The sequence below is a fragment of the Pan troglodytes genome, chromosome 20, assembly GCF_028858775.2.
Source record: "Pan troglodytes isolate AG18354 chromosome 20, NHGRI_mPanTro3-v2.0_pri, whole genome shotgun sequence".
NCBI lineage: Eukaryota > Metazoa > Chordata > Mammalia > Primates > Hominidae > Pan > Pan troglodytes.
This window is the reverse complement of record NC_072418.2, coordinates 40,960,611-40,988,453: the sequence shown is the minus strand read 5'-3', so window position 1 is coordinate 40,988,453 and position 27,843 is coordinate 40,960,611. Positions and strand designations below refer to the sequence as shown.

Below are 27,843 nucleotides of genomic sequence, written 5' to 3'. Positions count from 1 at the left end.
CGCCCTGGACGCTGGCGGATGCAGTCTCGTGTCGCGGTCCCCGAAAGGACTTGCAGTCCGCGCCCCCACCCGGAAGGACGACGTCTCCCGCCCCAAGGGGAACCCCGCACTAAGGCCGTAATAGGGGCTTGTCACCACCACCACCCCCCTTTATTTTTATTTTATTTTTATTTTTATTTTGAGACGGAGTCTCGCTCTGTCGCCCAGGCTGGAGTGCAGTGGCGCTATCTCGACTCACTGCAACCTCCGCCTCCCGGGTTCAAGCGATTCTCCTGCCTCAGCCGCCCGAGTGGGTGGGATTACAGGCGTCCGCCATCATGCCTGGCTAATTTTTGTATTTTTGGTAGAGACGGGGTTTCGTCATGTTGGCCAGGCTGGTCTTGAACTCCTGAGTCACCACCCTTTAATGCCGCTGTCCCCATCCTGTCCCTCCTGTGTCGGTCTCCGAACGCCCGGCTCAAGGCACTACTCGTAATTGGAGAGGGGGAGAGCCGCGAGACCCAGAGAAAAAACAGAGCTGAAGAGCGCGTGAGGCGTCAAAGTAGGAAGCCTGCTGTGGAGCAGGAGCTGCCAGGCGAGCCTCGCGGAAGCTCCCGGGCGGGGAGGTGAGATGTGACGGGGGACGTGGCTCCGCGGATGGTAGAGCCCCTCCTTTGCGCGCGCGCCCTAGCCCCGCCCTGGCTTGCACGCATGCGCGTTCGGTGGGTTCCGCGTGCTTTCTCGCCAAAGTGTGGCGGCTGCTTTTCCCAGCTTCAGCGAGGCGGCAACAAGGTTCTCGTAGCGCACCGGCCTGGCGCGGAAGGGAGCCAGTGGTCCGGCTTAGACACCTGCCTCTGCTTCTGCCCAACGCCCTGAGACACCAGGTTCTATACACGGAGTCCAGGGCCGTGTTTTCCGTGCGTGTGTGTGTGTGTGTGTGTGTGTGTGTGTGTTATTTTTGAGACAGAGTCGCCTCTGTTGCCCAGGCTGGAGTGCAGTGGCGCGATCTCGGCTCACTGCAGCCTCCGCCTCCCGGGTTCAAGCGATTCTCCTGCCTCAGCCTACTTTGTAGCTTGGATGACAGGCACGCGCCACCATGCCCGGCTAATTTTTGTAGTAGAGAAGGGGTTTCGCCATGTTGGCCAGGCTGGTCTTGAACTCCTGACCTCAGGTGATCCGCCCGCCTCGGCCTCCCAAAGTGCTGGGATTACAGGCGTGAGCCACCGCGCCAGGCCTTCTCATAGCTTTTGTTTCATGGCTTCTTCCGGCCTGGTGGAACTCAAGCGTTGCCTTTATGAAGGGCTGCATGGGGACCCCGTATAACCATAAAGAGCCGGCCATGCTTGCAAACCGCTGATGCAGGGCCTCTGTCACAAAGGCCAGAGCGTCCCACGCACATCCCAGCACGGCCAGGCGGGACAATGGCATAATGGCTCAGCACATGTCTGGAGTCTGACTCTTGGCCCTGCCACATTCTGGCTGTGTCGTGGGGCATTTCCTCACCTGGAGGAAGGGGAATGATAGTAGCTTTAAGTAGTATTGCCACATTTTATTTATTTTATTTAGCAAATTAAAATGGAGGACACCCAATTAAGTTTGGATGTCAGTTAAAAAAGAAAACAAGGGCCGGGCGCTGTGGCTCCCGCCTGTAATCCCAGCACTTTGGGAGGCCGAGGCGGGCGATCACCTGAGATCAGGAGTTCGGGACCAGCCTGACCAACATGGAGAAACCCCGTCTTTACTAAAAATACAAAAATTAGCTGGGCGTAGTGGCCGGCGCCTGTAATCCCAGATACTCCGGAGGCTGAGGCAGGAGAATCGTTTGAACCCGGAAGGCAGAGGTTGCGGTGAGCTGCCATTGCGCCATTGCACTCCAGCCTGGGAAACAAAAGCAAAACTCCATCTCAAAAAACAAAACAAAACAAAAGAAAGAAAGAAAACAGAATTTTTTAGCATGTATCTCCCAAATATTGTTCACTGAAATTCAAATGTAACCGGGCATCAAGTTCAAATGTAACTGTATTTTATCTGGCAGCCCTGCTTTAAGGCATTGTTTGGAGACAAGGCATGAACAGTTCCTAGAGCAGTGTCTGGCACATGTAAGCACACAATAAAGTTTATTTAGATAAAAAGGTCACACTCCCTGCCCTCCCTCACAATATATTAGTGTCTCTACTCATCCGGCTGTAGGATCTCAAATGGCCAGACCTGAGAAAGTCATTCTGTCATAAAAGGACAGTTTAAATCTCGCCATCCCACCGCAATGTAGTGACCCCTTTCCACTATCACAAACTACCAGATTTCCCCTGCCTCCCAGCGCTTGGCACATTCATGTGGGGATTTTCATGCTCTTCATGTTGCTGCTTTCACTGGACATATGGGGGAGGGGCTGGGGGAGTCCGAGGCATTATGATGTTGAAGCCAGTGACACTCTTTCTAGGGGAAATTGTAGCTGGAGTCTGTCTCTTCTAGAACTAGGGACATGTAATCCTCTGTGTGTGAGCCAGGAGGCAATGGAGATTCAGAGGGGAAGCCTGTGATATTTGTATGATGTTAGTAACAGGTTTTCCCCATGGGGCGAATGTATATTGAGTGGCATTGGTCCCACTGACCTCATTAAGACGTCTGCCATAGATGAGATAAAACTTTGTTCAATCTGAAAAGTCCAAAGGAAAAAAAAAGTCGAAGGGGAGAATCTAGCTTTTTAAACGTAAATCTATTTGACTCTAAAGTTTCTGTTCCATCTCTCTTATTCTCCCTTGATTTCAGTGTGCCCCTCACTTCTCTCATACTTAATAGCACCCTGCATTAATACTGCATTTTAAAATTATAATGCATTTTTATTTCATTATCTCACTGTCTTTTTCTTTTCTTTTTTTTTAGACAAAGTCTCACTGTCGCCCAGGCTGGAGTGCAGTGGCGCGATCTCAGCTCACAGCAACCTCCGCCTCCAAGGTTCAAGCGATTCTCCTGCCTTAGCCTCTCAAATAGCTGGGATTACAGGTGCATGCTAATTTTTGTACTTTTAGAAGAGATGGGGTTTTGCCGTGTTGGCCAGGCTGGTCATGAACTCCTGACCTCAGGTGATCCATCCGCCTTGGCCTCCAAAAGTGCTGGGATTACAGGCATGAGCCACTGCACCCAGCCTCTCTTTTTCTAAATGCTTTAGTAGGGAAAAAGAAAAGGGAATTTCTCTGAGGTCAAGAAGGGTTAAAGTGAAATATCTGACTCTCACCAAAAACTTAATGGAAGGAAGTCTTAGTCTAAGATTTAGAAGTGTCAGGAAACCCCCATTTTCCCAGTTAGAGCTCCTAGTCGTAAATCACCAGAGGAAACTTTGGGAAGGCTCTGAGATTGTGGGATCTAACTCTTATTTCTCTTCACACATCAGCTTGCTGTAGCAGCCCACTCTCTCTTTCCTGTACTTTCACTCTCCCTTCTTAGTGGCTTCTTCCCCTTGACTTTTAAATATGTTTAATCTTCTCATTTTAAAAAATCCTTCTTTGCAGGGGCCACTTGGTCTTCCCTTGCATGTACTTGAGAGTTGTATGCAGGATTTTGGAAAGTTTAAACTTTACTTATGGTAGGCTGAGTGTGATGGCTCACGGCTGTAATCCCAGCACTTTGGGAAGCCGAGGCAGGCAGATCACCTGAGGTCAGGAGTTCCAGACCAGCCTGGCCAACATGGTGAAACCCTGTCTCTACTAAAAATACAAAAATTAGCCAGCCATGGTGGTGCATACCTGTAATCCCAGCTACTCAGGAAGCCGAGGGAGGAAAATTGCTTGAACCCAGGAGGCAGAGTTTGCAGTGAGCTGAGATTGTACCACTGCACTCCAGCCTGGGTGACAGAGTGAGAATCCATCTAAAAATAATAATAAAATAAATAAGCTTTACTTATGGTAGAAATTTAGTAAGATAAAAGAAGAAAAAGAGGTAGTGACTCTTGCTAGGTGGAAAAGAAAGGGCTGGAATTGTTCAGCTAGGGATAGAAATCCCAAAGGAGGTCCTCCATTAGCACACTGGTGTCAGCCGGGAGCTATTTGTCCTTCTCCCCCACAAGATAAGTACAGAAATTCAGAGTAAGCATTTAGGAACTTTTATAGCAGTTTTACAGAGTAATCTAATGTATGTTGAACTTAATAATAAAAAAATCAAGGTGGCTCACCCCTGTAATCCCAGCATTTTGTGAGGCTGAGGTGGTTGGATCACTTGAGGTCAGGAGTTTGAGACCAGCCTGGCCAACATGGTGAAACCCCGTCTCTACTGAAAATTCAAAAATTAGCCGGATGTGATGGCACACCCCTGTAGTCCCAGCTACTCTGGAGGCTGAGCCAGGAGAATCACTTGAACCTGGGAGGCAGAGGTTGCAGTGAGCTGAGATAGTGCCACTGCACTCCAGCCTGGGCAACAGAGCAAGACTCTATCTCAAAAAAAAAAAAAAAATTGGGTTCCAGTACCAGAGCAGCTAGCAATCCTAAACCTAATGGAAAATGAAGGGGAGCTGGATATGGGTGTTTACAGTGTGACTTTCACAGAATACTCTTTTTTTTTTTTTTTTGAATGATGTCTCACTATGTTGCCTAGGCTGGTCTCAAATTCCCAGACTCGTGAGATCCTCCCACCTCGGTCTCCCAAAGTGCTGGGATTACAAGTGTGAGCCACCACACCTGGCCTAGAATATTTCTTTTACCTGGTAGACATCCTGACTCTCAGTTGTCCCATCCATGACCAGGGGAAACTTTGTGCAGGAAACTTGTTTATACTGGCAGATGTCCTTGTGGCTCTTGTCTGACCCATGCCCCAGCTCTGACACCGGGAGCCCAGCGTTATGTTTCCTCTCGCATCCTTGGGGAAACCCGGCCTGAGGCAGCCCCTAGTTTTTTAGATGGAAGGTGCAAATCCAACACATCACCACAATAGAAAACAGGTTCAAAGATTTTTTTACTTACAGATCCTGGGCAGGGAAGGCACAATGAGTCTAGAAGGCAGTCCAGATGTCCCCGGAACATGCAAGGCAGGAATGAAGAGTCAGGTGGCCAGAGAGAAAGAGAGAAGAAACTGGCAGTATATATAAGGGAACAGGGTGTGGATCACTTTAAGTTCACAGGCTTATTTATTTATTTAGAGATGGAGTTTTGTTCTTTCTGATCCCGGCTCACTGCAACCTCTGTCTCCCGGATTCTAGCAATTCTCCTGCCTCAGCCTCCCAAGTAGCTGAGACTACAGGCGTGCACCAACATGCCTGGCTAATTTTTGTATTTTTAGTAGAGCTGGGGTTTCGCCATGTTGGCCAGGCTGGTCTTGAAGTCCTGACCTCAAGTGATCTACCCACCTTGGCCTCCCAAAGTGCTGGGATTACAGGCATGAGCCATCGTGCCTGGCCCATAGGCAAATTCTTTTATTTTATTTATTATTTATTATTATTATTTATTTATTTATTTAATATAATAAAAATATTATTTTTTTTTGAGACAGAGTCTTACTCTGTCGCCCAGGCTGGAGTGCAGTGGCACAATCTTGGCTCGCTGCAACCTCTGCCTCCTAGGTTCAAGAGATTCTCCTGCCTCAGCTTCCCAAGTAGCTGGGATTACAGGTGCCCACCACCATGTCCAGCTAATTTTTTGTATTTTTAGTAGAGACAGGGTTTCACCATGTTGGCCAGGTTGGTCTCGAACTCCTGACCTCAAATGATCCACCCGCCTCGGCCTCCCAGCGTGCTGAGATTACAGGTGTGAGTCATTGCTCCCACCCGACAAATTATTTTAAAGGAAGCTGTGGAACTGCAGGGAGCCCAGTCTTCTAGGTGGGAGAGATGCCTCTAAGTTCTTATCTCTGGCCACCATCCCGAGTCCTTTAGGTGTGGTATGGAACTGAAAACTGTGTCAAGGGTGACTGATTCCTGTTTCTTGTATGAGAAAGTTAAACTTGTATTTAAAATTGATACCAAGACAACATTAAATTAAAACAATTGACTATACTGTTTTCCACAGCCACTGCACCATCTGACATTCCCACAAGCAATGTCGGAGGGTACCCATTTCTCCATTTCCTTGCCAACACTTGTTATTTTCCATTAAAAAAAATTAAAGCCATCTTGGTAGATGTGAAGTATCTTATTGAGGTTTTGATTTGCATTTCCCTAATAACCAGTGATGTTGAGCATCTTTTCATGTGGCTCTTAGCCATTTGTACACACACACACACACACACACACACACGTATTTGGAGATGAAGTCTGGCTCCGTCGCCCAGGCTACAGTGCAGTGGCACGATTTCGGCTCACTGCAACCTCCGCCTCCCAGGTTCAAGGGATTCTCCTGCCTCAGCCTCCCAAATAGCGGGGAGTACAGGTGCATGCCACCACGCCTGGCTCATTTTTGTATTTTTAGTAGAGACAGGGTTTCGCCGTGTTGACCAGGCTGATCTCAAACTCCTGACCTCAGGTGGTCTGCCTGCCTTGGCCTCCTAAAGTGCTGGAATTACAGGCATGAGCCACCTCACCCAGCCTGTATATATCTTATTTGTAGTAATTTCTATTCACATCCTTTGTCCAATTTTTAATTGGGTTATTTGCCTTTTTGTAGTTCAGTTGTAACAGTTCTTTATATATTCAGGATACTAGGCCCGTATTAGATACATGATTTACAAATATTTTCTCTCATTCTGTGGGTTGTCTTTTCACTTTTTCTTTTTTTTTTCCTTTTTCAGCAAATCTTGGACCTGTGTGAAATCTTTCAGTTTTTTTAATAGTGTCCTTTCCCTAGTGCACAAAGGTTTTTAATTTTGATGAAGTCCAGTTTTTTTTTTAGTTGCTTATGGTTTGTCATGTCTACGAAACGGTTGCCTGGTCCAAAGTGACAAAGATTCCTGGTTTTAGTTCTTATATTTAGGTATTTGATCTATTTCGTGCTAATTTTTTTAATGGTTTGAGGTAGAAGTCCAAATTTATTATGTTGCATGTAGATATTCAGTTGTCCCAGCAACATTTGTTGAAACTACATATTTTCTAAGTAATTCTTTCTGGTTTTTTGTTGTTGTTGTTTGTTTTTTTGGTTTGTTTGTTAGTTTTTTCATTTTGAGACTGAATCTTGTTCTGTCGCCCAGGTTGGAGTGCAGTGGTCCCATCTCGGCTCACTGCAACCTGAGGTGAGAAGATTGCTTCAGCCCAGGAGTTCAAGACTAGCCTGGGCAACATAGCGAGACCCCATCTCTACAAAAAATAAAAAACTAGCCAGGAGTGGTGGCACACTACTGTAGTCTCAGCTACTCAGGAGGTTGAGGTGGGAAGATTGCTTGAGCCCTGGAGGTTGGCCTCCTGGGTTCAAGCGATTCTCCTGCTTCAGCCTCCCAAGTAGCTGAGATTAGAGGCACACACCACCATGCCCAGCTAATTTTTGTATTTCTTAGTAGAGACGGGGTTTCTCCATGCTTGCCAGGCTGGTCTCAAACTCCTGACCTCAAGTGATCCTCTCGCTTCGGCCTCCCAAAGTGCTGGGATAACAGGTGTGAGCCACCATGCCCGGCCTGCTTTTCCCCTTTTTGTCCTCTAGGTTCTTCGCTGGGTTTTTCTCCCTTGTGTTCTTTCAACTTTTGTCCTTATGCTTGTGATACTTGATTTTTCTTCGATTTCTGCCTGCTCTCTATTTGTTCTTACCCTGTTCTTTCAGCATCTCCTCCCTGGATTTTTATATTTTTGCTTTGTGGTCTTCCATCACAGAGGCAATTGCATCAAGTTTTTTTTTTTTCATTCATGGCAAAATATTTGGTTATAATTTTTTTTTTTGTTTTTGAGACAGTGTCTCACTCTGTTGTCCAGGCTGGAGTGCAGTGGTGAGATCATAGTTCACTGCAGCCTCAACCTCCAGGGCTCAAGCAATCTTCCCACCTCAACCTCCTGAGTAGCTGAGACTACAGTAGTGTGCCACCACTCCTGGCTAGTTTTTTATTTTTTGTAGAGACGGGGTCTCGCTATGTTGCCCAGGCTAGTCTTGAACTCCTGGGCTGAAGCAATCTTCTCACCTCAGCCTCCTGAAGTGCTGAGATTACAAGCAAAAGCCACCACACCTGGCCTAATTATAATTTTTATCTGATCCATTGAGGCAGTTTTCCAGTGAAAGCTCTTCATATGTTAGTTTACTTTGTTACTCTTTCCTTCAGAGTTCATTTTGTAGTTTTGGGTTAATGTAGCTAGTCCCTTTTTTCTTGCAGAACATTGCCTAAGTTGGGTTTTCCTGGATGAGTTTTTCTTTTAAGAGGTTCCTTCTGCCTCACATATGGCTTTTGTAGGAGACTGATCAACTCTGTCTCCTCTGTTTTTGCTTTCCAGTTTCTTACAGTGTAGTTGCAAACAAGAGGTATAGATCCCTACCTGACGGTGGACTCCTCACCTGTGGGAAATTTAATTTCCCAGGTGTTTTCTTTTCCTTTGCTTTTTCTTTTTCTTTCTTTTTTTTTTCTTTGTTGAGATGAAGTCTCGCTTTGTTGCCCAGGCTGGAGTGCAGTGGCACGATCTCGGCTCACTGCAACCTCCATCTCCCGGGTTCAAGCAATTTTCCTGCCTCAGCCTCTTGAATAGCTGGGACTACAGGCACACACTTCCACACCCGGCTAATTTTTGTATTTTTAGTAGAGACAAAGTTTCACCATGTTGGCCAGGATGCTCTTGATCTTCTGACCTCATGATCCACCCGCCTCGGCCTCCCAAAGTGCTGGGATTACAGGCGTGAGCCACCACAGGTGTTTTCTTATATCTGCTTCTGTTTGTCTTTCTTTCTGCTCAAATTTCTTTCCATGATTTCTTGTCTCCACTTCCTCCCTATAGTTGTTCCTCATTTGAGCTGCTTTTCCCAACTTTTACGTGTAATTTGTTGTCTACAGATTATACTTATCCTTGTTTTGCTGAATGTTGAGCTTGCAAAGATTTTTTTTACTCTCCTTATTGCTTTCAGATCATTTTAAGGAACAGAAGCCCATGATACTGTAAAGTTTCTATGTCTTACATTTTAGATTTTTCTCTTATAAACAGCACGTACTTAATTCATTTAAATATTCAATTTGGTCTCTCTTTTATCTGATTAGTTTAATCTATATTTATTATGATAATGAAAGATTTGTTTCTATCACCTCATTTCTATATATCATACCTCTTTTTTCCTTCTTATTTTGTTTCTAATATTGGATTGGTTAACGTTTTCTAATGTTTTCTTTATTTCGTACCCCTTTTCCTCAACTGGTAAAATCATGCATTCTATTTTTTTTTCTTTGTTTCTTTCTTTCTCTCTTTTTTTTTGAGATGGAGTCTCGCTGTGTCACCCAGGCTGGAGTGCATTAGAGCGATCTCGGCTCACTGCAACCTCCACCTCCCAGGTTCAAGTGATTCTCCTGACTCAACCTCCCGAGTAGCTGGGACTACAGGTGCATGCTACCATGCCCGGCCAAGTTTTATATTTTTAGTAGAGATGGGGTTTTGCCATGTTGGCCAGGCTGGTGTTGAACTCCTGACCTCAGGTGATCTGCCCATCTTGGCCTCCCAAAGTGCTGGGATTACAGGCATGAGCCACCATGCCCGGCCTCTATTTTTGTTTTTTTTCTTTATGGTAGTTTCCTTAACATTTTTAATATACACATATAACAGAATGTTAAATCTGACTTTCCATGTTCTGGGAGTTTTATTTGAGATCAGTAGGTGTTTGATAACATATGAAGAGCATGCTAAGAGACTGTGAAGGATTTTTTTTGTGACTCAAATTATTATCCTCTTGGGTATAAAAATTAAAATGATGATTTCTCCAGAGAGAATTGTTGATGTGCTCTGTGGTGTTTATCCTTCTCTCTTTCTTTTCTCCCTTGTCAGTCCAAGCGAGGGACATGTTAGAGAATCATTTGGAGAACGTGATAGGTATCCCTGTGAATTTGGGGTATGCCTGGATAAAAGTTTAAAGAAGTGTAAGCTTTCAGGAAGCTGGTCATGAGTCAGCTCTGTCTGTGGAAGTCTCTCACTCCGAGGTTTGTTTTTGTCAAGCATTCCAGTGCTTCATGGAAGGGTTTTAATTCTAACTCCCTATCATTGGCCCGAGTCCTGGGTCTTCTCTTTACCAGGGCAATACTATCCAAGCCACTAGCCATTATGGTCATTGATATTTGTGGTCTTTATGGGCTCTGCTAACTACACCTTCTCAGGACCAGCACAGCAGTAGTCAGCACTTGTTGCAGTGGGTTACCCTCTACTTCCCTAGTTTCCGGTTCCTGAAGCTCAGGTACTTGTTATTTTACCCAGAATTTCTCGGATTTTGTCGTGTGAGGCTTTCAGGTTATTTTAGCCTGGTGTCTTGTCATAATTGGATATCTATATGAACTTGTTCAGTGCCTGCCTTCTATGCTAGACAGTAAACCCCATCCAGGCAGATACTCATTCTTCTTCCCTGCTTCATCTCTAGCTCTCAGCACAGTCGGCATATAATGAGCCGTGAGGAAATATTTGTGGAAAGTGGGTGACTTTTACATATATGAGGACTTCAGTAGGAAAGAAGGATGATGGTTAATAAATATAATTATGTCCACAAATATTAGATTCCTAATAAAGAGAGCTAAGGGAGGGCTAGGCCCCTGCATTATTTCAGCTAAGCTACAGCTGGCTCACCTAAACTCACCTAAAACCTTTACTTAATGTATTTTTTGTTCTGTTTCTAGACTATATAAAGCACCCACTTCACTCTATTCTTTTTCTTTTTTCTTTCTTTCTTTTTTTTGTTTGTTTTTTGAGATGGAGTCTTGCTCTGTCACCAGGCTGGAGTGCAGTGGTGCAATCTTGGCTCACTGCAACCTCTGCCTCCTAGGTTCAAGCGATCCTCCTGCCTCAGCCTCCCTAGTAGCTGGGACTACAGGCGTGCACCACCACGACCAGCTAATTTTTTGTATTTTTAGTAGAGACGGGGTTTCACCATGTTGGCCAGGAGGTCTCCATCTCTTGACGCTGACCTCATGATTCGCCTGCCTCGGTCTCCCAAAGTGCTGGGATTACAGGCATGAGCCACTGCACCCGGCCTTTTTTTCTTTTTCTTTCTTTTTTTTTTTTTGAGATGGAGTCTTGCTCTGTTGCCCAGGCTGGAGTGCAGTCGCGCAATCTTGGCTCACTGAAACCTCCGCCTCCCAGGTTCAAGTGATTCTCCTGCCTCTGCCTCCCTAGTAGCTGGGATTACAGGCATGCACCACCACACCCGGCTAATTTTTGTATTTTTAGTAGAGACGGGGTTTCACCATCTTGCCCAGGCTGGTCTTTAACTCCTGACCTCGTGATTCACCCGCCTCGGCCTCCCAAAGTGCTGGGATTACAGGCATGAACCACCACGCCTGGCTTTTTCCTTTTTTCAGGACAGGGTCTCGCTTTATCATCCAGGCTGGAGTGCGGTGCCATGATCACAACTCACTGCAGCCTTGACCTCCCAGGCTCAAGCACTCCTCCCGCCTCAGGTACTCGAGTAGCTGGGGCTACAGGTACTTGCCACCACACCCGGCTAATTTTTGAAAATTTTTTTAGAGACAAGGTCTCATTATGTTGCCCAGGCTGGTCTCAAACTTCTGAGCTGAAGTGATCCTTCCATTTCAGCCTCCCAAAGTGTTAGGATTACAGGCATGAGCCATTGTGCCAGGTCACTCTATTCCCTCTTAAAAATGAAATTAAGGCCGAGTGTCGTGGCTCACACCTGTAATCCCAGCACTTTGGGAGGCTGAGGCAGGAGAACTGCTTGAGGGCAGGAGTTTGAGACCAGCCTGGGCAACATAGCAAGACCCCACCTCTACAAAAAATAAAACATTAGCTGAGCATGATGGCATGTGCCTGTAGTCCAAGCTACTTGGGAGGCTAAGGCAGAAGGATCCCTTGAGCCCAGGAGTTGCAGGTTACAGTGAACTTTGATTACTCCAGTGCATTCCAGCCTGAGTGTCAGAGCAAGACTTTCTAAACAAACAAATAAAATCAAATTTATTTAGGTATAATTTTCATGTAATAAAGTATACCATATTTTTTGATGAGTTTTGACCAATTTCTATACCCATGTAACCACTACCACAGTCAAGATACAGAACATTACAAGACTACAAAAAGTTCCCTTTCATCCCTTCCCACTCAGTCCTCCTAAATCTTTGCCCCATGTAACCACTGATCTACTTTCTGGCCCCATTGGCTAGATTACTTTTTTTTTTTTTTTTTTTTGAGACGGAGTCTCACTGTGTCACCCAGGCTGGAGTGCAGTGGCATGATTTTGTCTCACTGCAACCTCCGCCTCCCAGGTTCAAGCGATTCTCCTGCCTCAGCCTCCTGAGTAGCTGGGACCACAGGCACACGCCATCACGCCTGGCTAATTGTTGTATTTTTAGTAGAGATGGGGTTTCACCATGTTGGCCAGGATGGTCTCCAACTCCTGACCTCGTGATCCACCCGCCTCGGCCCCACAAAGTGCTGGGATTACAGACATGAGCCACTGCGCCCGGCCTAGATGACTCTTTCCTAGAATTTCATATAGATGGAATCATACAATACGTGCTGTTTTGTGTCTGCCTTCTTGTACTCAGTATTAAGTTTTTGAGTTTCATCTATGTTGTTGCAAATACTAGTAGTTCATTTTCATTCCTATCTTTTTTAAAACAAAGGAGTTTCTCCTGTTTCTAAGGGAGCACTTCTTATTTTATTTTATTTTTTTTGAGATGGAGTCTCGCTCTGTCGCCAAGGCTGGAGTGCAGTGGCGCAATCTCGGCCCACTGCAACCTCCTCCTCCCAGGTTCAAGCGATTCTTCTGCCTCAGCCTCCCGAGTAGCTGGGATTACAGGCATGTGCCACCATGCCAAGCTAATTTTTGTGTTTTTAGTAGAGATGGGGTTTCACCATGTTGGCCAGGCTGGTCTCAAATTCCTGGGCTCAAGTGATCCACCTGCCTTGGCCTCCCAAAGTGCTGGGATTACAGGCATGGGCCACCGCGCCTGGCCTCTAAAGGAGTACTTCTCTAATTTATCTTGCTGCCCTTCCCTCTTTCCCAATTCCCTTAATTTCCGGTCTAACATCAGATGTTGTTGATTAAGAGACCTTTACCTTCCACAGGTTCTGTAATCCAAGATGTCTATAAAGAGCTGGGATATCACTAGGAAATCATCTTCATCCAGACTTATTCCTGAGTGGAAGAACTTGAAGTTTCTCATAAATAAGATCCTGAAGGACATAAAGGTGATGTGTATGAGAGCTGTGCACATGGTGGCCCTGGACTAATTATTCCTGCCAAGGCAGGCGGTGGCATGGGCAAGACATAGGCAACTTAGGAAAGACCCTTCCACATCCCCCAATAACTTCCCCTGCTAAATTAAGATGATTGCATTAGGTAAGTTAGAACACTTTCTGCTGCAATAACAGAAAATGGATTTATATGGATTAAACAAGTAAGAGGCATCTTTGTCTTACGTGTTGTCAAGGACCTGCATTCTTTTTCTTTCTTTTCCACCATTCCTATTATGTTAGCTTATTATCCTAGGCTTACAAGATAGTCGTTGCACTTCCAGGTATCAGCCTCAAATTGCAAGTAGATAGAAGATAGAAGAGGGAAGCTCAGAGAGCCACAGGGCCATGCCAGCCTTGGAGTACTATAGTAGTACTCTATGTTGCTGGAGTTTCTGGGTCCATGATCGCCCTAAACCAAATCAGAATTTCATTCGGATAGAAGGAGGGGGAAGAGAAAGGAGAAGGATTAGATGTAGAGTAGGCAGCAGTAATATCAGGCAGATACATTGCGTTAAGATATTCTTAGTTTTTTTCCATAGCAAAGCGTTGATCTCATTTAATGAGTGAATGAATTGTTTGTACATAAAGGCTGGAAAGGAGAAAAGGAATGATGATTAACTAATGGAATAAGAGGTATGTAAATGAGCTTTCTGATTAAGAGAGATGAGGGGTTGGGAGCTCAGACACCAGGGTCCTTTCACTCAACTCTGCTACTGCTACTGAATCAGCAATGACAATGGTGCTGTAAGCTCATGAGATCTGAAAATAAGAAATACAGGTAGGGCTGAGCATGGTGGCTCACGCCTGTAATCCCAGGACTTTGGGAGGCCAAGACAGGAGGATCACTTGAGCCCAGGAGTTCAAGAGTAGCCTGGGCAGCATAGCGAGACCCCATCTCTACAAAAATAAAAAAAATTATCCAAGTGTGGTGGTGCATGACTATAGTCCCAGCTACTCAAGAGGCTAAGGTGGAAAGATTGCTTGAGCCCAGCATTTTGATGTTACAGTGAGCTATGATCACACCATGGCACTCTAGTCAGGTCAACAGCAACAGAGCAAGACTCTGTCTCTAAAGAAGAAAAAGAGAGAGAGAAAGAAAAAAGAAATACAGAAAGAAGAGAGATTCTAAGTTGTAGATAGATATTGGCCTCAGTATAGTCTCAAATCCTTTATGGATGCAGGAAGCAGGTATGATGGACATTATAAGTAAAGTTGTTTTAATACTTCAGTTGATTTAGTATTATACCTTCCAACTTAGTTGGTCAGAGCACAAATTCTGATGCAGAGAAACTTGGAGAGTTAGATCCATGGGGCATTGTTCAGGAGGTGGGTATAGTTCAAGTAGCTACTGAGAAGGGTGACCCCAGAAGTAAACTTCATGAACTCAGTTTTGGCTGATCAGCATGAGGACTTCATGTACATACATTACAGACATCTGCTACATCACTGGAAGGTGGCATGTATTGTATATGTTCTACTGTGTAACCTATTACAAGGTATGTAACTCCCTTGATAGGTACATATATATACACACACCCCACATGGCCAGAAGAGCTGACACACAGCTAACTCCATGTTGTAAATAGCACACATTCCCCTTGGGTACACATAAGAATAGTGACAGAATGCAGAGCACAGTGGCTCACGCCTGTAATCCCAGCACTCTGGGAGGCTGAGGTGGGCAGATCACTTGAGGTCAGGAGTTCGAGACCAGCCTGACAAACATGGCAAAACCCTGTCTCTACTAAAAATTCAAAAATTATCCGGGCATGGTGGCGGGCGCCTGTAATCCCAGCTACTCAGGAGGCTGAGGCAGGAGAATCACTTGAACCCAGGAGGCAGAAGTTGCAGTAAGCCAAGATCGCGCCACTGCAGTCCAACCTGGGCGACAGAGCGAGACTCCATCTAAATAAATAAAGAAAGAAAGAATAGTGACAGAGGTGCATGCCACAAGGTCTGCCACACATGGTGGTCATTCTATTACATACTGTGAAGTATGAGTTTCCCAAAGGCGGGGTATCATGTGTGTGCAATTCTAACAAGAGTGGTCCTTTTGGTGTAGGCCGGAACTTTAAAAAGTTGTTCCAACTGTGACAGGTATACATATTTGCCATGGTTGGGTTCCTCTGTCATACAGAATTGTATTCCTTTCTTTCTTTCTTTTTTTTTTTTTTTTTTTTTTGAGATGGAGTCTCGCTGTCGCCCAGGCTGGAGTGCAGTGGTGCGATCTCAGCTCACTGCAGGCTCTGCCTCCCGGGGTTCACGCCATTCTCCTGCCTCAGCCTCCCGAGTAGCTGGGACTACAGGCGCCTGCCACCACACCCAGCTAATTTTTTGTATTTTTAGTAGAGACGGGGTTTCACCTTGTTAGCCAGGATGGTCTCGTTCTCCTGACCTTGTGATCCTCCCGCCTCGGCCTCCCAAAGTGCTGGGATTACAGGGGTGAGCCACCGTGTATTCCTTTCTTTGTAAGCACTTACTTGTTTTGTATACTCAGTTGTTAGTTATTTGTTTAACGTCTGTTTCCCCTCTGACTCATCTTCTTAAGAGCCAGAGCCATGTCTGTTTTGCTCAGCACTGTACCCTCAGAATCTTTCATAGAACCTGTCAGCCTTTCTCAACTGTGGCTCTTCATCTGAATCATGGAACACAGAACATGATTTGAGGGGCTACTTTCTCATTTCTCTCAATGCCTCATAACTAGTAGCATTCTAGATGACTAGGAAAGAAATTAATTCATTATGTAGATTGGATACTTTAGGACATGAGGGCTTACTTTTTTTTATGGAAACTTGGTTGAGAAAGTGTAGAAGAGACCAATTGATACAGATGTATTCTGTTGCAAACTGAGGGTGAGGGAGGGATGACTCCTCCAATGCTGCTTTCCAGTAGTAGGGTAAATGTTGGTTAGCTCAAAAACAACAAATGACCACTCATCTCTCAGTAAATATTTATTTATTTATTTAACTTATTGAGACAGGGTCTCGCTGTGTCACCCATGCTGGAGTGCAGTGGTACAATCATGGCTCACTGTGGCCTGACCTCCTGGGCTCAAGCGATCCTCCTGTCTTACTTAGCCTTCCGAGTAGCTGGGACTACAGTCATGCACCACCCATGCCCAGCTAATTTTTGTATTTTTTGTAAAGATGGGGCTTTGCTGTGTTGCCCAGATTGGTCTCAAACTCCTAGGCTCAAGCTATCTGCTTGCCTTGGCCTCCCAAAGTGTTGAGATTACAGGTGCAAGCCACCACACCTGGCCAGTAAATATTTCTGAAATGAATGAATGAGTGGGGACTCAGAACTCTTAACTCAGGCCATTCTTCTCTGTCAGATTGATGAAGAACCAAAGAATGATGTGGTTCTACTGAGTGACTGGCCTGAGACTCTATACCAGGAGTCTCACCATCCACAGAACAAGCCTTTTGTCTGCTTCTACTACTCCATCAAGGTCAACTGTTTTGTCTCCTTAAACTGGATGGAACCCTGTGGAAAAATGCAGGTAAAGCCACCTCATTTTTCCCCCTCTCCTTCTTAATTCAATTTACATGCATCACACCCGAACTGCCCTCATTTTAGAATGATGGTAGTGACTGTGAATTAGCTCATTTTAGTACCCACCTCCATATCCCAGTTTTACTGGATGCAGTGATCCTTCTTCACCTCATGTTATCAGGCCCTCAGAATTCATATTCTCCATCAAGTAGACTGAAGGCCAAGAAAAGGGCCTTGAACATGGTTCTTCTATCACATACCCAATTCCTAGTATAATAGTCCCCACGAGTTCATGGGGGATACATTCCAAGCCCCCAGTGGACATCGGAAATTGCAGATAGTACCAAACCTGACTGCCATCAATTGGAACATGTTTCTGTTCATGTGGCTCACCTACAAATTTCATGCTTTTTCCATCATAACTAAGTGCTATCATGCACTATGGCCATAATGCGTGCACTTGAGGTGCAACAGCAAAACTAGCATGAATTTCTCTTTCCTCCTTCACAATTTCACAGAAGATTCATTCTTTTTTTTTTTTTTTTTTTTTTTTTGAGACGGAGTCTCACTCTGCTGCCCAGGCTGGAGTGCAGTGGCATGATCTTGGCTCACTGCAATCTCCGCCTCCCAGGTTCCAGTGATTCTCCTGCCTCAGCCTCCTGAGTAGCTGGGATTACAGGCACGCACCACCATGCCCGGCTAATTTTTGTATTTTTAGTAGAGACGGGGTTTCACCATGTTATTCAGGCTGGTCTCGAACTCCTGACCTCGTGATCCGCCCGCCTTGGCCTCCCAAAGTGCTGGGATTACAGGCGTGAGCCACTGCACCCGGCCGAGAAGATTCATTCTTACTATAGATGGTAGCAACTCAGCATACAATTGCTTTCCTTATTAAGTTAAGAACCTTCACCTTTTCACTTTAAGGGAGCATTTTGTGGCATCTCTGTGGCATATCTGAATTGCCAGTATTACTATTCTTGTGCTTTGGGACCATTATGAAATAAAATGAGGGTTTCTTGAACACATGCACAGTGATACTGCGACAGTTAATCTGATAACTGCAATGGCTACTAAGTGACGTAACAGGCAGATAGGGTATGTAGTTTAGATAGGCTGGACAGAGGGATAATTCAAGTCCCAGGCAGGATGGGATGGGACTGCCTGAGATTTCATCCTGCTACTCAGAACAGCATGCCATTTAAAACTTATGAATTGTTTATTTCTGGAATTTTTCATTTGATATTTTTGGACTGCAGTTGACCACACAGGTAGTTGAAACCACAGAAAGGGAAACCATGGGTAAGTGGGAGCTGCTGTACTAGGAGATTCCTAAAGTCAAGCTGTGTAGTCTTTCCTTAGTCACACCAGAGGGAACAGGGATCTGAATATTCAGCCTTCCCTACCCCACACTTTGGAAAATGATCCACCTCCACAGTCAGGCTTTCATCTCTCATCCTCTTCTAGGCAGTACTTTGGATACAGAAAAAGGGTACAGAAATGAAAGGAATGGTAGAGAAGATGAGGCTTCGCATGATGGATCAGCTGCCGCCCATTCAAGCAATGGTCCACACAGGTTCCTACCACATGTTAATTGCTTACTGTGGTGACATGCGCCTGAGGCTTTTTGGAGATCACCGTCGAACGTTCAGATTTCTGGGTACAGTGCCCTGTCATTTCTCCACCAGCTGCTTCTTCTATGATCCAGAAGCTGAGTTGCTGCTCTCTGGTACCCTGGGGGCTGTGGTTACCTGGTTTATCTTACCAAATGGCATGGGCATCGAGATGGCTCAAATAGTACCTATGGCTGATCATGAGCTTGTACAGGGATTTTCCCTGAATGGCCCCCAGGGATCCCTGTTGGCTCTGTGTGAGGATACAGTGAGGGTCTTCATTCACTGGGGTCAGGGCCAGCTGGAAGAAGTGAAGAAGTTCACTCCTGTCGCCAGTGGCTCTTCCATCACTTGCTCCTTTACTTGTGTCTCTCAGGGCAATTTCTATGCTGGAAACAGGGCTGGAAAGATCCACGCTTGGGGTTTAGACCAAGATAACTTCCTCCACAGCTTTCAAGCCCATTCCTCATCAGTGATATGTATCCATAGCCGGCCAGAGATCCACACCTTACTAACAGCAGGCAGTGAAGGCATAGTGAGGGAATGGAATCTCACTTATGGGAACTTGCTGCGGCAGCTGAATATTGACGAGGATCTTCAGAGACTGCAGTTTATTGATAATACCACTTTTTTCTGCCAGACCACCTACAGTTTTTCATCGCATCACCTGCCCTACTTTTATAGCCTCTTCAATGTCTGTGGTTCTGCTCCCCAGCAGGTGCAGCGGGTCTGCTGCGGCCATAACTGGACTCGGATTCTGTGTGCCACTGAGGATGGTTTATTGCGCTTCTTGTCTCCAGTAACAGGGGATCTCCTGGTTATCACTTGGCCTCTACTTGTTATGGATAAGGCTTTGGCTTGGGCCTATGACTCAGAGAGAGGAACTCTTTGTGGCAATAGGCAGTTCAGAGGTGCTGGTGTTTGATGCAACACGCTCTCCTTGTACAGCCAAGTATCTTGTGTGCACTTCAGCAGACCGTAAGGATACAGTAAGATGCTTGGCCTATGGGAGGTCCCATCTGCAAAAAGGCCTAGGAGGATTGATGTTCTGTGGGCATGAGAGTGGCATTGTGAGAACCCTTTCCCACTATAGTTGTGCCCGAATAGAGAAGACTGTTCACTCTGGGGCAGTACTGGCATTGTCTACCCTGGAAGGCCCTCAGGAAAACGCCTTGCTCTGTTCCTATGGCATGGATAACATCATACACTTGACAGAGGCCGTGCTTCAGGTGAACAAGGTAGTCCTTCAGCCTGTCAGCAAAATCCTCTGTGGCTGCCCCCTAAAACATGTGATACTCTTGCCAGGTTCTGTGGGTGCCATCACTGAAAGCTACTGCTGGCATCTCTGGCACTATGAAGGCTTTCTGACATCTTCAGAATCAAAACAGAGCTTTGTGTGGAGAGAGACAAAATGCCTGCATGAGTGTGACATCACTTCATTTGATGTCTGCCTTCCCCTGAAACTTTTTGTCACAGGTGGCATTGATGGCTCAGTCCGGATCTGGGACTTCCACGGTAGACTTGTAACAGAGTTCGACTCAGCCCTGCATTTTGGACCACTCTGCTTTGCCAATAATTGAGGTGACCTGTTGTTGACTTTCAACCAGAGTATCTACATAGTATCTTGCTTAAAGCTGCTCCCTCCAGCTCAGCTGGTTCACCTGCGTATCCTAAAAAATGCAGATGAAATACAAGAAGTCCCTAAACCCTTCCTTCCTAGCTTCTTCTTTATGTTTGAAACAGTATTTGTACCCAGATTTGTCTACCTTGGAAAAGGGCGGCAGGAATTACAGGGGCTAGAGACCCTTGTCAACAAACGGTTCATTGCTTTTGACAATACTGTGCCTCATGTTGTAGAAGAAGAGAGAAGCATGTCCCTTGTGATTCAAAAGACCAAATTTCCTCTTTTGGAGGATAAGGATATTGATTTCTCTACTCTTGATTCCAAGTATAATCGTCCCCGACATGAGGTTCCTGCTCCGTTGCAGCTGGCTGGCTGGGATGGATTCAATGCCTACCAAATGCCACAGTGCTTCTTTGGTCAAGGGCGGCAATGGCCCTTTGCTCCTGATGGCCATCCCCAACTCAGTGATCCGTGCTCGCCTTTGGCCTGAGGGTACCCCAGTCTTCCTATGCTGTGATCTGTATTCATCCTACCAAGTTAAGGACTGGGACTTGTCATCTATGACTCTAGTAGAAGAGAAAATTTCAAGGAGTCAACAAAAGGATAAATCCAAGGTGCGAAAAGGAACTTCCCTTGATATTCTTGAAAGCATGGCAAACCAAAATTGGATGAGAAGAAAATATAGTGGAAGGCTTGTGGATGATTTAATAGAGGCCATCCTCAACCTCACAATTTACTGCTCTGTAGAGGAATACAAGAGATATTTTAGGGTACTTAAACGTATTTTTGCCACTTGCCAGGTATCTTCAGAGTTGGTTTCTAAGACTGCCCATCGCCTCCTACAAGACACAACCCATTCCAATCCATGTATCCGTGAACTAGCCTGGGAGGCGCTGGATAGGCTAGGCCTCATGAACCATCATTTTGCTATTCCACTGGCTATGGGATTGATGGACAGTGATGAGAATGTGCGGGCTAAGGCCTTGTACCTTATGGTAAGAGTCACAGGCATCCAAACCAAGACCAGGCTGGTACACCTGCTGAAGAAACACGAAACTCTCCAGAAAATGCAGTAAGTTGGATGGTGACCTTCTCCTCTTCTGGTTCCTTCCATCTCCTATCCTCCAAAATCTGACTGTTTCTTCCCATTTCAAAAACGCTTTTTAAATTCTATTCCTTCCAGGCACAGTGGCTCATGCCTGTAATCCCAGCACTTTGGGAGGCCAAGGCGGGCAGATCACCCGAGGTCAGGAGTTCGAGACCAGCCTGGCCAACATAGTGAAACCCTGTCTTTATTAAAAATACAAAAATTAGCCGGGTGTGGTGGTGCATGCCTGTAGTCCCAGCTACTCGGGAGGCTGAGGCACAAGAATCGCTTGAACCCGGGAGGTGGATGTTGCGGCAAGCTGAGATGGTGCCACTGCACTCTAACCTGGGCAACAGAGTGAGACTCAGTCTCAAAAAAATAAAAATAAAAAAAAATAAATTCTCTTCCTCCCCCTTTGTTCTTTGTTTCAATTTGCTGTTTTACCCAGCACCTACCCCTTTCCTTCTGACCACTGACTAGCCTGTCTTTCCATCATTTCTTCAGTTTCTCAAGATTCCTCAAGACTCATGTCCACAAATCTCCCAACCAAAGAAGCATCATGTGTCCCACTGACTACAGGCATATTTTGGAGATATTGTGGGTTTGGCTCCAGACCACTGCAATAAAGTGAATACTGCAGTAAAGCAAGTTACATGGATTTTTTAGTTTCCCAGTGCATATAAAAGTTATATTTACCCTCGACTGTAGTCTATTAAGTGTGCAGTAGCATTATATCTAAAAAATCAATGCACAGGCTGGGCGTGGTGGCTCACACTTGTAATCCCAGCACTTTGGGAGGCCGAGGCGGGCATATCACCTGAGGTCAGGAGTTCAAGACCAGCCTGGCCAACATGGTGAAACCCCGTCTCTACCAAAAATATAAAAATTAGCTGGGCGTGGTGCTAGGCACCTGTAATCCCAGCCACTAAGGAGGCTGAGGCAGAAGAATCACTTGAACCCGGGAGGCGGAGGCTGCAGTGAGCTGAGATTGCAGCACTGCACTCCAGCCTGGGTGACAAGAGCAAAATTTCATCTTAAAAAAAAATCAATGCAGATACCTTAATTAAAAACACTTTATTGCTGAAAATTGCTAATGATCATCTGAGCCTTCAGCGAGTTGTCATTTTTTTTGTTGTTGGTGAATGATCTTGCCTTGATATTGATAGCTGCTGACTGGTGGGTGCTAAAGGTTGAGGTGGGTATAACATTTTATTAAAATAAGACAAAGAAGTTTGCTGCATCAGTTGACTCTCCCTTTCATGAAAGATGTCTCTGTAGCACGTGGTGCTGTTTGATAGCATTTTACTCAAATAGAACTTCTTTCAAAACTAGAGTCAGTCTTCTCAAACCCTGCCACTGCTGTATCAACTAAATTAATGTAATATTTTAATATCCTTGTCTTTTCAGCAATGTTCAAAGCATCTTCACCAGGAGTAGATTCTTAATCCATTCAAGTTTGATCACGAGGTTGCAGCAATTCAGTCACATCATCAAGCTCCACTTCTAATTCTATTTCTTTTGTTATTTCCACCACAAGTAACTGCAGCAGTACTTCCTCCACTGAAGTCTTGAACCTCTGAAAGTCATCCATGAGGGTTGGAATTAACTTCTTCCAAACTTCTGTTCATGTTGATACCTGACTTCTTCCCATGAATCACAGGTATTCTTAATTGCATCTAGAATGCTGAATCTTTTCCACAAGGTTTTCAGTTTACTTTCCCTAGATCCATGAGAAGAACTGCTATCTATGGCAGCTATTGCCATACAAAATGTGTTTCTTAAATAAGACTTGAAAGTCAAAATTAATCCTTGATTCATTGGCTGAAGAATGGATGTTGTGTTAATAGGCATGAAAACCACATTAATCTCCTTATACATCTCCATCACATCTCTTGGGTGATGAGGCACATTGTCAGTGAGCCATAATATTTTGAAAATTATCTATCTTTCTTGGCAGTGGGTCTCAATATTGGGCTTAAAATCTTCAGTAAACTATGCTATAAAGAGATGTGCTGTCATCTAGGCTTTGTTCTTCTACTTATAGAGCACAAGCAGAGTAGATTTAGCACCATTCTTTAGGATCCTAGGACTTTCATTACGGTAAATACACATGAGCTTTGACTGAAAGTCACCAGGTGCATTAGCCCCTAACAGGAGACATGGCATGTCCTTTGAAGCTTTGAAGCCGGCCATTGACTCCTCTCTAGCCATGAAAGTCCTAGATAGCATCTTCTTTGAATAGAAGGCTGTTTTGTCTACAATGAAAATTTGTTATTTAATGCAGTCACCCTCATCAGTTATTTCAGCTAGGTCTTCTGGATCACATGCTGGAGGTTCTCCATCAGCACTTGCTGCTTCACCTTGCACTTTTATGTTCTGGAGACAGCTTCTTTCCTTCAACCTCATGAATTATTCTCTGCTAGCTTCAAACTTTTCTTCCACAGCTTCCTCAACTCTCAGCCTCCGTAGAATTGAAGAGCGTTAGGGCCTTGCTCTGGATTAGGTTTAGGCTTAACAGAACGTTGTGGCTGGTTTGATCTTCTATCCAGACCACTAAAACTTTCTCCACATCAGCAATAAAACTGTTGCGCTTTCTTGTCATTGTGTGTTCACTGGAGTAATACTTTTAATTTGCTTCGAGAACATTTCCTTTGCATTTGCAACTTGGCCTGCTGTTTGGCACAGGAGACCTCACTTCCAGCCTGTCTGGACTTTCAACATGCTTTCCTCACTAAGTTTAATCATTTCTAGCTTTTGGTTTAAAGTGAGACACGTGACTCTTCCTTTCACTCAAACACTTAGAGGAGATTGTAGGGCTATTAACTGGCCTACGTTCAACATTCTTGTGTCCCAGGGAATAGCGAGGCCTGAGGAGAAAAGATGGGGGAATGGCTGGTTAATACAGCAGTCAGAATACACACAACATTTATTGATTAAGTTCACCATCTTACATGGGTGCAGCTCACGGTGCCTTGAAACAATTACAATAGTCACTTTGAAGATCACTGATAACATATCACCAAAATGGATACAATAATAATGATGAAAAAGTTTGAAATACTATCAAAATTAGCAAAATGTGACAGAGACAAGAAGCAAGCACACGTTGTTGGAAAAATGACGCTGAGAGGCTTGCTGTAGGCAGGGTTGCCACAGACCTTCCATTTGTAAAAAACACAGTGTCTGTGAAGCATAATAAAGCAACGCACAATAGAACGAGTTATGTGGCACTACATTCCTTGCCATCCCTCAGTCTTTCTTTTTTCTTTTTTGAGACAGAATCTCGTTCTGTCGCCCAGGCTGGAGTGCAGTGATGTTATCTTGGCTCACTGCAGCCTCTGCCTCCCAGGTTCCAGTGATTCTCCTGCCTCTGCCTCCCGAGTAGCTGGGATTACAGGCACCCACCACCATGCCCAGCTAATTTTTGTATTTTTAATAGAGACAAGGTTTCGCCATATTGGCCAGGCTGGTCTTGAACCCTTGACCTCAAGTCATCCACCCACCTTGGCCTCCCAAAGCGTTGGGATTACAGGCGTTAGCCACTGCATCCAGCCACATTCTTTCTTCTTTAACCAGACTTTACTTCAGCCTGTTCTAAATTACTACTTTATCCCTCTCTTCCATTGTAACTTTTTCTTTTTTGAATTTTGTTCTATCACTAGCTTAGTACTGTACTTCTTTTCCCTTGACTTATATAGGCAAGAAATTATCAGAGAAATCACTCTGGGCCAACTGCTGAATATTCAAGCTGAAGATATACAGTCCCTGCTTATTCATGTGGAGCAGCAGCTAAATGAAAACTTGACCTTGTTACAAAGAGAAAAGTCATTTACTTTTTCTTTTGATATACCATGGTCTGAAGAACTTAAGGTCTTTTCTGAAGACATGTTCATACCTTTGTCAGAACCTGTAAAGATCACCAAACCAAAGAAAAGAAAGAGACATTTTCAAGCAAGGAGCAGAAAGCTTAGTATGTATAGGGTGATATATGGGGCATGTTTGGGGCCAACCTCAGGGCCCCAAAAGGCAGGGTGGGTAAGGCCAAGGTATATGAAAGGATACTAGTGAGAATGGAGTTCAGTGGGAGAATCTTATTCACAGAAAGTGACATTCCTGAGAAAGATCTACCCCACAGCAAATACCAAGCTCTTATTTTGTTAGAATATGGGTGGTGGGATGAAACCGAGCATTTCCATATCATAAAGCCTTAGTCCCCCTGCTTTGTATCTCTTATGGTAGCTCAATGAATTAGATTTTACAAAGGATCTTACTCAAGACCTCTGTGTTTCTGTTAACTGTTTTTCTCCCAATATCTCTGCAGTTAAAAAGGACCTGAGAGTTGCCAGGAAGCACAGAAAGACAAAATTGGAAAAGTCTAGTTCTGTGTTGATGCCTTCAGAAGATGCAGGTGAACAAAGAGAGGCCGGGAAATCAGAGCAAGTTGAAACCCAACATGTTACCTTAGAGCCAGAGCTACCACTGAGTTCTCTAAGCACAGTCAAATCCCAGGATTATGCTGAAACAGAGCAGGAGGTCATTTTACAAGCTATAGAGGCCATGGAGGCCACAGAAGCCCTGGAGGCCACAGACGCCATGGAAGCCATAGATCAAGGTAGCATGAAAGATTATGGAGACGTGATCTCTAAGCTGGAAAGAAAAGAACACATTAAAAGGCTTTGGAAAAAGGCAATGAGAAAAGGCAGAATAGCAGATGTGCTGTGGAAACAGAAAAAAGATTTGAAGGATATTTCAGAGGTGACTACAGAAGAACCTAAGGAAGACATCATAAAAATTGATGAGCAAGAAGAAGGTAAAAGGAAGAAAAGTGAAAAGAAGAGCCAGGGTTTGGCTGGGACTCCTGGACGTGCAGGTAGACCAGACACCAGATCTTGGAGGGATGGCATTTGTTCTCTTGTCACTTCAAGGATAGCAAGTTCCCATCCAGGAATGTTAAGGGATCTGGGCAAAGAATTGGTAGGCCTGGCTAGGGTGACACTTGCTGACCGACAGCCCAGCTGGACTCTCTTCCAAGAGATATGCACCCTTTTAAAGGATTCAAGCTCAGTCTCATTAGAATTAGATGACAGAGTATTGGAAGAAACACCCACCATAAAAAAAAAAGTCATTAAAGAGGCTGTCAAGGACAAAAGGACAGCAGTATTGACAGAACGAAAGGATAAAAAAGTGTTAAAGGAAGATGAGGAATTTTCTCAAGAAGGAAAGAAAAAGAAAGCTGTTTTCCCAGCAGATCGCTTAGTCTTAGAGAAAAGGAAATTTAAAAGAAAAATGAGGAAACTGGCCAAGCAAGAAGGGAAAATAGCTAAGGAAGAAAGGAAACTGACAGAGCCAGAGGATAAAATGCAGAGAAAGGAGAAACCAACCAAAGATAAAAAGAAACTGACCCATCCAGAAGAAAAAATGGCCCAGGAAGAAGAAATACCTGCTTCCCCACAAAAGGAATTAATTATGGAAGATCAGAAGTTAGTCCTAGAAGAAAAAAGACTAACTGGAAAAAGGGACGACTACTAGGGAAAGGAAAGGAAGTGATCAGGAAAAAGAAGAAGCCAATCCTGAAAAGGGAAAGGTTGGAATGGGAAAAGATGCAGGCCCAGGAAGAAAGCATGAGGACCCAGGAAGAGAAAGAACTGGCTGAGGAAGAGGAGGAGCTGGCTGGGGAAGAGGAGGAGCTGGCTGAGGAAGAGGAGGAGCTGGCTGAGGAAGAGGAGGAGCTGGCTGAGGAAGACGAGGAGCTGGCTGAGGAAGAGGAGGAGCTGGCTGAGGAAGAGGAGGAGCAGGCTGAGGAAGAGGAGGAGCTGGCTGGGGAAGAGGAGGAGCTGGCTGGGGAAGAGGAGGAGCTGGCTAGGGAAGAGGAGGAGGTGGCTAAGGAAGAGGAGGAGCTGGCCTGGGAAGAGGAGGAGCTGACCTGGGAAGAGGAGGAGCTGGCCTGGGAAGAGAAGGAACTGGGTTGGGAAGAGGAGGAACTGGCTGAAGAAGAGGAGGAAGTGGCTGAGGAAAAGGAAGCACTAATCCTAGACATAGAGAAACAAGTTGGAGAAAGGAAGAAACACATCTGGGAAAAGGAGAAACATGTTGAGGAAGAGGAGAAAGAGGCCTGGGAACTGGGGAAACTGGTTCAGGATCATTGGTTTAGAGAAGAGGAAGGACTGTCTGGGAAAGAGAGAACAGACATTAGAAATGGAGAGGTTGGCAGAGCAAGAGAGTAAATTAATCCAAAAAGAGAAATGGTTTGGCAAAGAGGCCCTTTATGGGGAATAGGAAGAACAAGACCAGACAGAGAGGCAGGCTCAAAAAGAGGAGAGCAAACAGTTAGCCTGGGAAAGAAAGAAACTGTACCTAGAAGACAATGAAAAGTTTGGAGAACTGGAGAAATTGTCAAAAGAAGAAGAGAAATTAGCTCAAAAAATGGAGCAAGAAGCTGAGAAAAGAAAACAATGGGCCAGAGAAAAAATAAAACAGGTCTCTGAAGAGGAAAAAATCACAGAGGAAATCGAGAAAGGGTCCCCAAAAGAAGAGGAACAGACCATAGGAAAAGAGAAAAAAGCTGAGAAAAAGAAGAAACAGATTGAGAAAGATGAGAAAGCAATTGAGGAAGAACAATGGATTCAGGAAAAACTAGCCTTACAAAAGGAGAAACTGTCCCACGAAGAGAGAGTATGGAGTCAGAAAGACAAGAAACGGTCCTGGAAAGAGGAGAAAGAGGTAGAGCCAAAAAAAACAACGAGTCTGGAAAAAAGAGAAATTGTCCCTAGAAGAGGAGGAACAG

At 45.0% G+C, this 27,843-nt stretch overlaps 1 protein-coding gene across 4 annotated transcripts; it reads left to right on the top strand.

Annotated features, from left to right (window-relative positions):
• On the top strand, nt 1-27,583 carry LOC129138066 (WD repeat-containing protein 87-like). Of its 4 annotated transcripts, XM_063801629.1 has the most exons (9): nt 704-863; nt 2,015-2,078; nt 2,863-2,982; nt 13,076-13,198; nt 16,578-16,745; nt 18,203-20,586; nt 20,773-21,044; nt 24,758-25,029; nt 25,381-27,583. In XM_063801629.1, the coding sequence occupies exons 6-9, from the start codon at nt 20,314-20,316 to the stop codon at nt 26,586-26,588; spliced, it is 2,025 nt and encodes a 674-aa protein (XP_063657699.1). In that variant the 5' UTR covers nt 704-863; nt 2,015-2,078; nt 2,863-2,982; nt 13,076-13,198; nt 16,578-16,745; nt 18,203-20,313; the 3' UTR covers nt 26,589-27,583. The 4 variants fall into 4 exon arrangements, with proteins under 4 accessions (XP_054529373.1, XP_063657699.1, XP_054529372.1 ...); XM_054673397.2 differs by having other exon boundaries at nt 723-863; nt 18,203-21,044; XM_054673398.1 differs by lacking the exons at nt 704-863; nt 2,015-2,078; nt 2,863-2,982 and adding an exon at nt 1-605 and having other exon boundaries at nt 18,203-21,044.
• The last annotated feature ends 260 nt before the right edge of the window (nt 27,584-27,843 follow it).